General features: G+C 43.0%; 1 protein-coding gene across 4 annotated transcripts in view; it reads left to right on the plus strand.

Annotated features, from left to right (window-relative positions):
- Positions 1-200: 200 nt before the first annotated feature.
- The window catches only part of LDB2 (LIM domain binding 2), a 405,114-nt gene continuing 392,925 nt past the window's right edge, over positions 201-12,389 (plus strand). For all 4 annotated transcript variants that reach the window (XM_040419061.1, XM_040419062.1, XM_040419064.1 and 1 more), the window contains exon 1: positions 201-565. In XM_040419061.1, coding sequence (XP_040274995.1) covers positions 434-565 — 132 coding nt within the window. In that variant the 5' untranslated portion in view covers positions 201-433. The remainder of the gene's footprint in view (positions 566-12,389) is intronic.

Raw genomic sequence — 12,389 nt, forward strand, 5'->3', positions numbered from 1 at the left:
TATTTCTAATAATAAATCACACACCTCCATAGAAGGAATAATAATAGAAATAGACTGGATGCAGAGCATTAGAAGTGTCCGGGTCCCCTGTGGGACTTTGCCAGATGAAATGAGAAGAAATAGTTTTTGCGGTGCCTGTGCGGACAGGAAGTCGCCCTATTGGCATACTGCTTCTTTAAAAACAGGCAGTGTAGCCTGAAGCTATCCAGCCTCTCTCGCTCTGGTGCTCTCCCTCTCTCTCTCCCTTTCTCTCTCGCTCTCCAATCTCTCCCTCGCTTTCTCTCTGTGTCTTGCCATAGAGGGCTTTCCAAGCACTTCCCCGGCAGTGTGATCTGTGCTTGCAGGCTGCTAGTTTGTGCTGGGGAGAGCACACAGCCCATGAGCTCTATATGGATGCTGTTGCTACTCTGATTCTCTGGAAACAAAACAGAAGATGTCCAGCACTCAGCATGACCCTTTCTATTCTTCTCCCTTTGGTCCTTTCTACAGAAGGCATACTCCATACATGGTGCAGCCAGAGTATCGCGTCTATGAGCTGAACAAGAGACTGCAGTCTCGCACAGAGGTAAGTCCTTCCACCCTTCCCCTATAGACTGCCATATAGGCTCTCACGGATCCTCTGACCTGCACTATGCATGGTCCAGACTCTCCGTCAGCCCCGGTCGTGCCTACTATTGTCTATAACCCTGTCACTGGGTTCTAGAAGGAACTAGAGGAATGTTAGGTTCGGTCACAATGTTTCAGTGATGGGGACTTTCTAAAGGACTGAAGTAAAGTTAAGTCTCAGAGTCAAACGTTCTTACAATTTTGATTGATTTGTTTCTTGCTTTGAGTCTTTTTGATTATTCAGAGTCATTTCTTCCAGACTATGAAGTAACTGTAAAGTTGGTACCAAGACATCTTATGACAAGGACTTAAACTTGTAGGATAGTAAAGTGTGATTGTGTATGATGAAATGAGCGGGGGGCGATGAATATTCACTAGGCTGCCTGCGCGACTCACTTTTGGAAAGTGATGAAAAGTATGTGAACTGGATTGATGGCAGGCGTCCTATAGCACCTGTATCTCCAAATGTGTTCTGTCGCCACCCTGGGAGCGTGCCCCCCGCACAGCTGCATGGTATCAACATGGCTCACATGTGTGGAAGTATTTACCACAAGTCAGGTTCCTTTAGATGGATGTCTACTGCTACTGAGGGGGGTGAAGTGGTGGGGAACCTTCCAAATATCGGGTCCGGTCATACGAGAGATGGATGGCTACTGCTACTGACGGGGGGTGAAGTGGTGGGGAGCCTTCCAAATATCGGGTCCGGTCATACGAGAGATGGATGGCTACTGCTACTGACAAGGGGTGAAGTGGTGGGGAGCCTTCCAAATATTGGGTCCAGTCATACGAGAGATGGATGGCTACTGCTACTGACGGGGGGTGAAGTGGTGGGGAGCCTTCCAAATATCGGGTCCGGTCATACAAGAGATGGATGGCTACTGCTACTGACAAGGGGTGAAGTGGTGGGGAGCCTTCCAAATATGGGGTCTGGTCATACGAGAGATGGATGTCTACTGCTACTGACGGGGGTGAAGTGGTGGGGAGCCTTCCAAATATTGGGTCCGGTCATACGAGAGATGGATGGCTACTGCTACTGACGGGGGGTGAAGTGGTGGGGAGCCTTCCAAATATCGGGTCCGGTCATACAAGAGATGGATGGCTACTGCTACTGACAAGGGGTGAAGTGGTGGGGAGCCTTCCAAATATGGGGTCTGGTCATACGAGAGATGGATGTCTACTGCTACTGACGGGGGTGAAGTGGTGGGGAGCCTTCCAAATATCAGGTCGGGTCATACGAGAGATGGATGGCTACTGCTACTGACAAGGGGTGAAGTGGTGGGGAGCCTTCCAAATATGGGGTCTGGTCATACGAGAGATGGATGTCTACTGCTACTGACGGGGGTGAAGTGGTGGGGAGCCTTCCAAATATCAGGTCGGGTCATACGAGAGATGGATGGCTACTGCTACTGACAAGGGGGTGAAGTGGTGGGGAGCCTTCCAAATATCGGGTCCGGTAATACGAGAAATGGATGGCTACTGCTACTGACAGAGGGGTAAAGTAGTGGGGACCCTTCCAAATATTGGGTCCGGTCATACCAGAGATGGATGGCTACTGTTACTGACGGGGGGTGAAGTGGTGGGGAGCCTTCTAAATATTGGGTCCGGTCATACGAGAGATGGATGGCTACTGCTACTGACAGAGGGGTAAAGTAGTGGGGACCCTTCTAAATATGGGGTCCGGTCATACACTATGGATTAATTCCGCTGTATTACATATGGAAGTTTATGATGATACATAAATAATAAAACAAGCACAGTACTACACTACATCCAGATGTAGCAGAGCTAAATTGTTTTTTTGTTTTTGTCTTGTTTTTCATCCCGCTCACCGGGGAGCATGATATGCACTTTATATTACAATAGTGACCTGGAACCTGCATTTCTTTGACCACACGTGACATAAATCTGCTTAACTTTACAAATCAGGTCGTAAGGTGTACAAATAACCAACCGTTATCTCAATGCTTGTAAGTACGTATGTAGCAGAGCTGAACTTGTCATACAGATGTTCATTCTCTGCAGTCCACACGAAATATCAGTCATATACAAGTTAGTAAAGCACATGACACAGCTCTGCTACATCTAGAATTAGGGCAGATAGGATTTAGTAAGTCTCTCCCTCAGGTTAGGGATGTATATGTGCAGGGAAATACATGTCCCTGTCTCCTTACAGTACACATAGACACGTGCATAGTACACGAGGGCACACGCCCCAGCCTGAGGGTCTCCATACATGACAGTGGGGATTACCTGGTAGACAGCCCACCCTTACCCATAGACTGCTCATACTAGCTTATATAAACCCCTCCACTTTATATAGGAGGCTGTGTTGTCAGGGCACAGCTAGCTCCTTGTGCAAATGCCAATGCAAGTGGCCGGCCCTGGCATACAGATTGCTAAATCAGGCATATACGGTATACATGTGTGGCATAAGAAGTTGTCCTCTCGTGACATGAAGATTCAAGTTCTAATTCTTTCTATACAGTGGATTCTGACATGGATACATTTATTTTTAAAACATTTTGGATGTTCTTGAATTACATTAAAGGACTGGAGTAACGTAAAAACTAAGGCAATAAAAAAGTCAAAAAGGCAAAAATAAAATCACAAATGCTGAATAGAGGCTCAGCGGCACTGTTGCCTTAAAGGGGTCGTCTCACATCAGCAAGTGGCATTTATTATGTAGAGAAAGTGAATACAAGGCACTTCCTAATGTATTGTGATTGTCCATATTGTCTCCTTTGCCGGCTGGATTCATTTATCCATCACATTGTACGCTGATCGTTTCCCGGGGTTACGGCCACCCTGCAATCCGGCAGCGATGGTCGTGCTTGCTTACTTTAGAAAAAAGTACTGGCCTCTCCGGTGGCCAGGACTGTAGGAGTGCGCATAGACACGCAGGCGCAGCAGCACTCGCCCTGGACATCTCGAGTCTGCGGTACAGCGGTGGTCAAAACCCCTGTAGAGTATAATGTGATGGAAAAATGAATCCAGCCAGCACAGGAGGCAATATGGACAATCACAAATACATTAGTAAGTGCCCTGTAGTAACTTTCTCTACATAATAAATGCCATTTGCTGAAGTGAGACAACCCCTTTAAAGTCCTGGGTTTGGATCTGACCATAGGCATCTGCAGACAATCCCTTTAAAGTCCTGGGTTTGGATCTGACGGACCATAGGCATCTGCAGACAATCCCTTTAAAGTCCTGGGTTTGGATCTGACCATAGGCATCTGCAGACAATCCCTTTAAAGTCCTGGGTTTGGATCTGACCATAGGCATCTGCAGACAATCCCTTTAAAGTCCTGGGTTTGGATCTGACCATAGGCATCTGCATGCAGTTTGTAAGTTCTTCCTGTGGGTTTCCACCGGGTACTCCAAAAACATATCTACAGTATGTAGTTTAATTCAGAATTTAGAGAGGGAGCCCCAAGGAGGACGAGAGCTGATGTGAGCTGGTGCTATATAAATGAATAACAGGATAATACCCTAAGGCAGTGTTCACATGCTGCTGTCATATTGCGGTTTTTACAGCAAAGACGTCGCTGCTTTGCAAAACTTTTTAATTTTTGTCACAGTTTTGTGACAGTCAAGTCAAAAGCCGTGAAAACAGAGAAAACCGCAAAATGTGAAAACAGAGTAAATTTTTATTTATCTTTTTCACTGATTTTAATCCATAAGAAGTGATCATTATAATCCGATCTGATGGGATGACAGGGGGCCTCATGCTGGCTGTGAGTCTCAGAAGCTTGCAATCTATACTGCATTCAATCAGCCAACAATCAATCAGAGATCCTATGCCATCCCATTCTATACACAGGATAGTAGAAAGTTTTACTTTTCCCCTGAGGGTGAGGTTTCTGTTTGTAAAAAATATTTAGTTAAAAAAATTAAATAAAAATAAAAACACTTACAGAAAAGTGAAGCTCTACCTAACGTTACCAGTGAGTCTGCCATCTATGCAGGGCATATCCATTACCTTTGTTTAGGGGAAACAAATCTGCTGTTGCTACTTAAAAACTGTCAGTAAGCTGCTGTTGACTGATCTCTTATACTTATGTGTCTCTATGTAGTAGTGCATAATGGTGTCCTATGAATCAGGATTGTCTGGTTTAGCCCATCCATTATTACGTCACATCTCCTGACAACTCTCTTTTAGTAGATGATTGTCACATGAAATTACAGTTCCATTCAATGGCTCTATGTTGTGTCGTTCCTCTATTATTCCTACTAGAAGTTTGAGTAAATTACCAGTTGGTGGTGTGTGCCTCCACAGTCTAACATTGTCCAATCAGTTCTGACCGACTGTGCTGAGACACACCCCTTTGTCAAGGAGAATGGTAACGCCAAGTTGGCAATTTATTCTTAAATTTACAGGAGGAACCACAGAGGTACAGCACGACATACAGTTAAATAATTTGATGCTTCCAAATTGCTATTCCGTTGGAAAGGAAGTAGTTCCAAAAACAGACATGTCGGGAGAGGTGATAGGTCCTCTTTAATAGAGAGAAGATGTTCTGTACCTGGCACCTAAACCAGTGTGGACAGCAGCTATTTTCTATCCATAGGACACAGATAGCCCTTTCATTTCTATAGGAATTGTGTAATACTTCATTTCTCCTGTGGTGGTGCTGCAGAGAAATTGAACACTTGTTGCCATGTTCCACTTGCAGAATACAGGTGATCACTGGGGGTCCAAGCATCGTTCGGGACCCTACTAACTAAAGGGAGCCCATCGATGAACACACCAATATATTATGTATGGACAATATATTGAGAGTTCATCAGACTATTTCCATGTTCATGCATTAATGAACAAGTCATATTAGGCCATTATAATAAAAAAAAAAACTATATTTTGACAACTTAAAGATAGGAAAAGTTTTTTTTTTTAAACCAAACAAAAAAACAAAAAATAAAAAATAAATATATATATGTATAACAGATCATTACATTTTTCCCTATAGTGCAGTGACCCATTGATTCACTGCTAAAGCTACTTAATAGTTAATGTATTTCATGATGCTCTATGTAATCCAAATTGGTTGTGTATAGGCAGGAATGTGTTAAACTGGCAGGCCTTAGTTGGTTGGCGGAAGACAGTCTGGCCCAGCCCCCTGGCTTGTAGATTATAGAGTTCCTAGCAAGCAAAGGTAGAATAAAGACCTCTTTGTGTGTACTGGTTAAAAAGTAGGCCAAAAGAGAAGCATCATCTAGGAAAACACCATTCCTGAGAGTGGAAACATGCGGGAAAGCAACCTTGCCAAGGATTATCCTCTAAGGGAAGGAACTACTGAATATTTACAGAAGGATGAGGACCAAATTAAGGCTGTGCTGGACCGAGACTGTAAGGTAAATGCAGGTTTATAGCAGTAGACTTTAATGCATATGAAAAGGGTTAACAGCTTCAGGCGCCCTCCATAATTTTGAGATGGACTAGTCATCTGATCTACTGTAGGACTGCACCCCATAGACTGGGCATTGCAGAGAAACATTGAGGGTGATTACACGTCTCTGGTCAATTTGGAAAGATTGCCAGAAAGAAATTCAGGGAGGAGGACAGCATTGCCACCTCCTATATACAGCCTTTTGTAAAACCTTGCCCTGTGATATGCCTCAGAACTGTGCCTATTACTTGCAATTGCACTGTGACACCCATCATCCTCCGTAAAGAGACTGATCTTTGTTATAATCAAGTCAGGCCTGGTCATTGCTCCATCATCTGCCAGCACTGTTCTCCTGCACATCTTCACCATCTAGGGCACCCACATCTCCACCACCAAGGACACCCCAGCCACTTTCAGACAGGAGACCCCAAAAGAGCTCTCAGGAGTCCACGGCACTCCATGAGCATTTAGGCCTCTTCCTAGGCAAGTGACATCATCATACTTCAGTCACGTGGCCTACATGCAACTCAGTCCCTTTCATTATGCAAGGTATAGAGGTGTGCTTGGTGAGGAGGCATTAGCACTTACTGGAGCTCCTCAAACAGCTGATCATTGGCAGTGCCGCAAGACGAACCCCAACTGATCGGATATTGATGACCTATCCTGCAGATAGGTCATCAATACCAAATTCAAAGTTAACCCCTTTAATAGAGTTGATCTGTATTAACCAGACAAAGTCTGCTTCTAATCTGACAACCCCTTTAAATGCTTTCATATGTACTTGAAGGATAATAATGGGCTGTCTGAGATTATAATTGTTGTAAAACAATATAAAATAGCAAAAAATGCATTACTTACCTGTTGAATCCCTCGCTGGTCCAGCTCTCTCTGGTCTTACTGGGCTGCAGCCAATCTCTGGCCTCAGCAGATTACTGGTCACATGATGTCAGTATTGCAGCCCAGATAATGGGAAAGTGGTGGGGGGGCTAAATATCTAAGTAATGCTTCTTTCCTTATTATATACCTTTGCCTCAATTTTATATGATCTCAGACAATCCCTTTATATTTTACCTTGCCTTTGGAATTAATGCATTACTTAACACGCTCTTCTATGATCCGTTATCACTGGAATTACTCCTGCCAGCCTCAAGGCTGCTTAAAGGCTTTGGGACACTTTGCATCCATTTTTTAAACTTGAAAGCAGTTTGCGCTAAAACATTATTCTAAATGGGGTTAATTAAAAATTGTGCTTTGTTTGGATTCTGCAGCCTGCATGTATTCCACTGCACGGCCAGCTGCAGAATGCCCTTGTGTGCTAAATCTGTCAGACGAGCTCTCTGATGGTCCTGTCTGCAGCCCCACTCTCCTGAAACTGAATGAAGTTCAAATCTTAAAAATAACAACTAAAATAAGCATAATTGAAATCGGATCTGAGATCAGCTTCAGGAAAGGTCCGAGCCACTGAAGATGGATAAAGGACAGAACGGCATTTTGCAGCTTGCTGAATAGTGGAATATACTAACTGCACACTACTGAAGCCAAAGGAAGCAGCATTTTCAATTAAAACCAAAATAAAAAAAATTTTTGCACAAAATAGATGCGTCATATAAAAAAATCAATAGAATGTCCGTAGCCTTTAAATCTACCGGGCCTGTCTCTTGTAATCTGCATCCTATTCATATAGTAAGGTGACAGACTGTCCCAAATGTCCTGCAGACTGTCCCAAATGTCCTGCATTAAATTAAATTACTATTTAAGCAATCCTTCTAGAATATTAGCAACCAAATACAAAAAATGCCTATTGGCAACTACAAATGGATTCCTCATTGTCAACAAAAGGTTCCTGTTTTCATAGACACAATGTATAATATTACAGTATGTTAGGGGATCACTATTTAAAGGGGTTATCCTATGATTAATGTAAAAAATGAAAATCAGACATCATATAGGAAATGACATTCTCTTTCTAACAAAGCTAGAACCGGCCCTGTACCTCACATGGATCCCGAGATCTCCCCATTCATTGCTCTGCTAGATTAATATCAAGCTGACAGCTCAAAGGGAGTGTCTTCTCTGCTGCAGATAAGTCTCAGCTCTCCCTATCACAGCTCAGGAGGCGTGTCTCAGCTCTTACTATCACAGCTCAGGGGGGCGTGTCTCAGCTCTCCCTATCACAGCTCAGGAGGCGTGTCTCAGCTCTTCCTATCACAGCTCAGGGGGCGTGTCTCAGCTCTCCCTATCACAGCTCAGGAGGCAGTTGAAGGATGGAACTGAGCATGTGCGGCCATCTCAGTGAGCAGGTCAAAGAAATAAGAAAAAACAAACATCAGGTGGCGCTATACAGACACATTTTACTAAATAACTCAATGGCTATGCAAAATTTTTAATTACATGCAATTACAAAAGTATTCAGATCCAGGTGCTGGTTTGAAAACTGTAGAATATTTTTTTGTGGGACAACCCCTTTAAGCAATTCAGTATTTCCTGAAAATTAGCAACCAAGAGGAGCTATAAAGCTACCATGACTCCTTGATCATTCATGTGTCTGATATGAATTATTTTTATTTTTTTTCTGTCTCTGGAACTTGAATCTTGAAGGACTTATTACTCAAAGGTACATGAAGAACCTGTAACTGAGGAGAATATGTCTAATATATCGTATAAATGTATGCAGAGATCAGTCTGCTTATCAGAGTTCTGATTCATCCACAGATCTATCCCCTTTTTTATTTGAGTGCTGTTATTGTGATATACCACTAGGTGTCACTGTGTTTGTGGAATTGTATGGGTTTAAACCCCATTGGACATAATGCTGAATCTGTTTCTGCAATTTATCTTTTTTTTTTTTTGTCCCCCTATATTTATATTTAGAAGAACTATCTTCTGTGTTGCTGGGGAAGGGGCAATTAGTTTTATGTTAAAGGGATTCTCCAACTTTTTTATACTGATGACCTGATCAGTGTCTGATCGGTGGGGGTCCGGCACCTTGGACTCTTACTGATCAGCTGTTTGAGCAAAGTGCAGTGCAGTACATTGTATAGGAGCTGTGCTTGGTATCGCACTCAGCCCCATTCACTTGACTAGGACTGAGCTGTGCCTAGGCCACCTGACCGATGAGTGTGACGTCACTGGGTCACAGAAGTGCTGGTGCCTTCTCAAACAGCTGATCAGCGGGGGTCCCAGGTGTCAGACACCCACAGATCAGATACTGATGACCTATCCAGAGGATAGTCACCAGTATAAAAAAGTTAGAAAACTAATTTAAGAAAAATATAATAGAAGCTTCTGGGAGAAGATTTATTGTAGATAATATAGTAATTTTAGAAAGTTTTAACATCCAAAATTTAAGAGTCACAAATCCCATGTGATGTGTCCGAGATGTGAAAATTAGATTGTGAGCCCCTTGGAAACATGATGTGAATGATTACTATCTATCTCTCTCTCTCTCTCTATCACGCTCTCTTTCTATCTCGTATCCATTTATCTAATATAATATAATATCTATTTTCAGTATCTATCTATCTATCTATCTCTTTATCTCTCTCTATCACTGTCTCTATCTATCTATATCTATCAATCTATCTATCTAATATCTATCTTTATATATATATATATATATCCAAAAAATGGAACAGCACCTCCAGAGACAAATCGCAGGTACAAGCTATCCGGCAATAATACAGCAAACAATATATATATATATATATATATACTTAACAAAATGATGAGGCAGCACTTCCAGCTTTAAGGTGACAGGGTGAAGACCCCAATAGACTTTAATCCGGCAACGTTTCGGCCTGCTCAATGAGGCCTTTATCAAGCCTTTGTCAAAGGCCTCATTGAGTAGGCCGAAACGTTGCTGGGAATAAAGTTTTTGGGGTCGTCACCCTGCCACGTAAATCTGGAAGTGCTACCTCATTCTTTGGAAAGTATATATATCGTGGAGGAGAAGCCGGCCTCTGTGAGGAATTGCACCCAGTGCACACTGTCTGACTGTGCTGCTGCGGTATTTGCTATTTATATATATATATATCCCATAGCTATCTATCTATCTATCCCATATCTATCTATCTATCTATCTATCTATCCACCCCTTTATGTGTTGGGTCGCCTTCCTCTACAAGACAGCCCACTCTTTCCTTTCTTGCCCCCTGGTGGAGATGAGGGTGGCTCACATATTTGCTCATACTGTGGGGGTTGAGCAGAGGGCTGTATGGCTCACACTACACATGTGGAAGGAACAGGCTGTGCTCCTCTCATGTGCCTCAAAGCTTTTGTCCAGTGTGAACTGCTCCTATGGTATGTGCATCCTTTGTTGCAGTATTATTTAGGGTCATGTATACAGGTAGCAGGGCTGCATTTATTATCTATTTGTGGCTTTATATTTCACATATCATGTTAATGCAGCAGATGGACGAGCGCGAGCAGTCCTATGTAGAAGAAAGCTAACACATGTACCCAAGACTCATTTCTGATTTACCAGACAAACACAGTTCCGCCTGCTATATAACATGCCTTAAAGGTACACAAGGTTCCTGCTTTACCTGCTTTGTGACTTTTTCCGCCATCACTATCATTTCTTGCCATCATTTTTTTTATCATGGTGATTTCAGGTGAAAACCACTTCATTGCTTCTATGGTTTCCAGGTTCATGTAGCAACACATATTTTTAGCATATTATTACAGACCTGTCATTACCTTTCCTCTTGGCTGCACATATCCCTGGACGTGTGACCAGCTTTAAAAAGAAAAAACATGATTATGTGATAGTATGTCACAAGATGTCTATCCTGTCTGTGTCTGTGCGTGGCCACCCAGTGGTTGTGTTGTAAATTACAATCTCTTAAGGGTTTTGCTAGCATGGGTTCTTCAGGCCCTTTATCTAATTCATGTATGGTGGTAACCTATGGAGGGAAGCTCTTTACTTTTGCATAGTACTAGTGGTGCATCCTCTCTTGCTCCCCCGATGCAGCCATCTCCACTGCACTAGCACACACTGCAGGCTCTTCATCCTGGGTCACCACCGGATGTGGTCCCTTCTTTTCCGTCACATCCAGGACCCAGGCTGAAGAGCCCGCAATGGCGTGAGAGAGGGTAAGTACTATGCCGCAGAACTTCCCTCCATGGATTAGCACTAAACGTTAATTAGATGAAATGCCTGGAGAACCCCTTTAACTACATTGAATCTAAGGTACGGAGAGATATATCTGTATATCTATGTAATATACAGTATAAAACCATCAACAAGCAGGTTAGCCGATCTTATTATTGTTTCTGTTTTGTACTTCACGTTTTTTTTAACACAATCAGTCTGGTAGACTATAGAAAGCTTCTCCTTGTCTATAGAAAATTGATCCCCAAACCTGATGCAGGATGGGATTTTTAAATTTAAAAAAATAGTAAAATTTTAAAAAATACTAGTCGGAGCCTGTGCACACATTTGTTAATAGCGGAATCAAGATGCATTGCCGGATCTGTTTTACTACAGATAATAGCATCCAACATACCCTGTTGACTTAAATTTGGGTATAAATGGTTCAGTCATGGAATCCAGGGTCAGACTGGCCCACCAGAGTACCAGAGGATCCTCTGGTGGGCCCGGGCTCTGATTCAGTAGTGGACCTCAAAGGTCCAGAAGAAAAGAAAAAAAAAATTGAGCTGCCTTTGGAATGAATTACTTCCCCCTAGGGCCTATTTATTTGATTCAAAACCTATTAGTCATCATTGATCATGTAGAGGTTGGGCCCTGAGAATAATTTCCTCTGGAGGGCCCAAGGAACCCCAGTCCGACACTGATGGAATCCATCAAGTAGCATTTCCTATTCTTCGCACTAAGTATGTGGGAAGTTGTGACAGATTCATATATCATGTGAGTATCATCCTTACAAGTCCGTCCTGGTAGGTTGAGGCTCAATACTATAGACTAAACCCATAAGGGGAGATTTACGAAGACTTCTCCACCACTTTTGCCGCATAGTAAAGTTGCAAATTACAGTGCACATCATATTTGCGTCATAATTGCAACTTTTTGCACATCTCAACACTCTTCTAAAGTGGTGTGAAAAAGAAGGCAGGGCTTAGTGGGAGGGGCGGAGCCTCCACTATCCAATGGAAAAACCATCATTTACACCAGAAACTAGTGTAGAAGATAACTCAAGTCCACACCTGCCCCCTGGCTAGCATACATTTTAGTTTCTGGTGCACGGAAGGCCAGAGATGCAGGTAGAGGCATGTGCCTCGTGATCTCACTCCACCGCGCAGGGGTTGAAGACTGACATAGGAAGTACTGGTGCTGAGCAATCTCTCCCATAACCTCCTGTGATCCTGAAGCCAGTAGCTCTGTGCTCCGTTCACAGTCAAAGCATGGCATCGTTATATATCAGGAGAGACTGTAAT

The sequence above is a fragment of the Bufo bufo genome, chromosome 2 (assembly GCF_905171765.1).
Source record: "Bufo bufo chromosome 2, aBufBuf1.1, whole genome shotgun sequence".
In the NCBI taxonomy this organism is placed as follows: domain Eukaryota; kingdom Metazoa; phylum Chordata; class Amphibia; order Anura; family Bufonidae; genus Bufo; species Bufo bufo.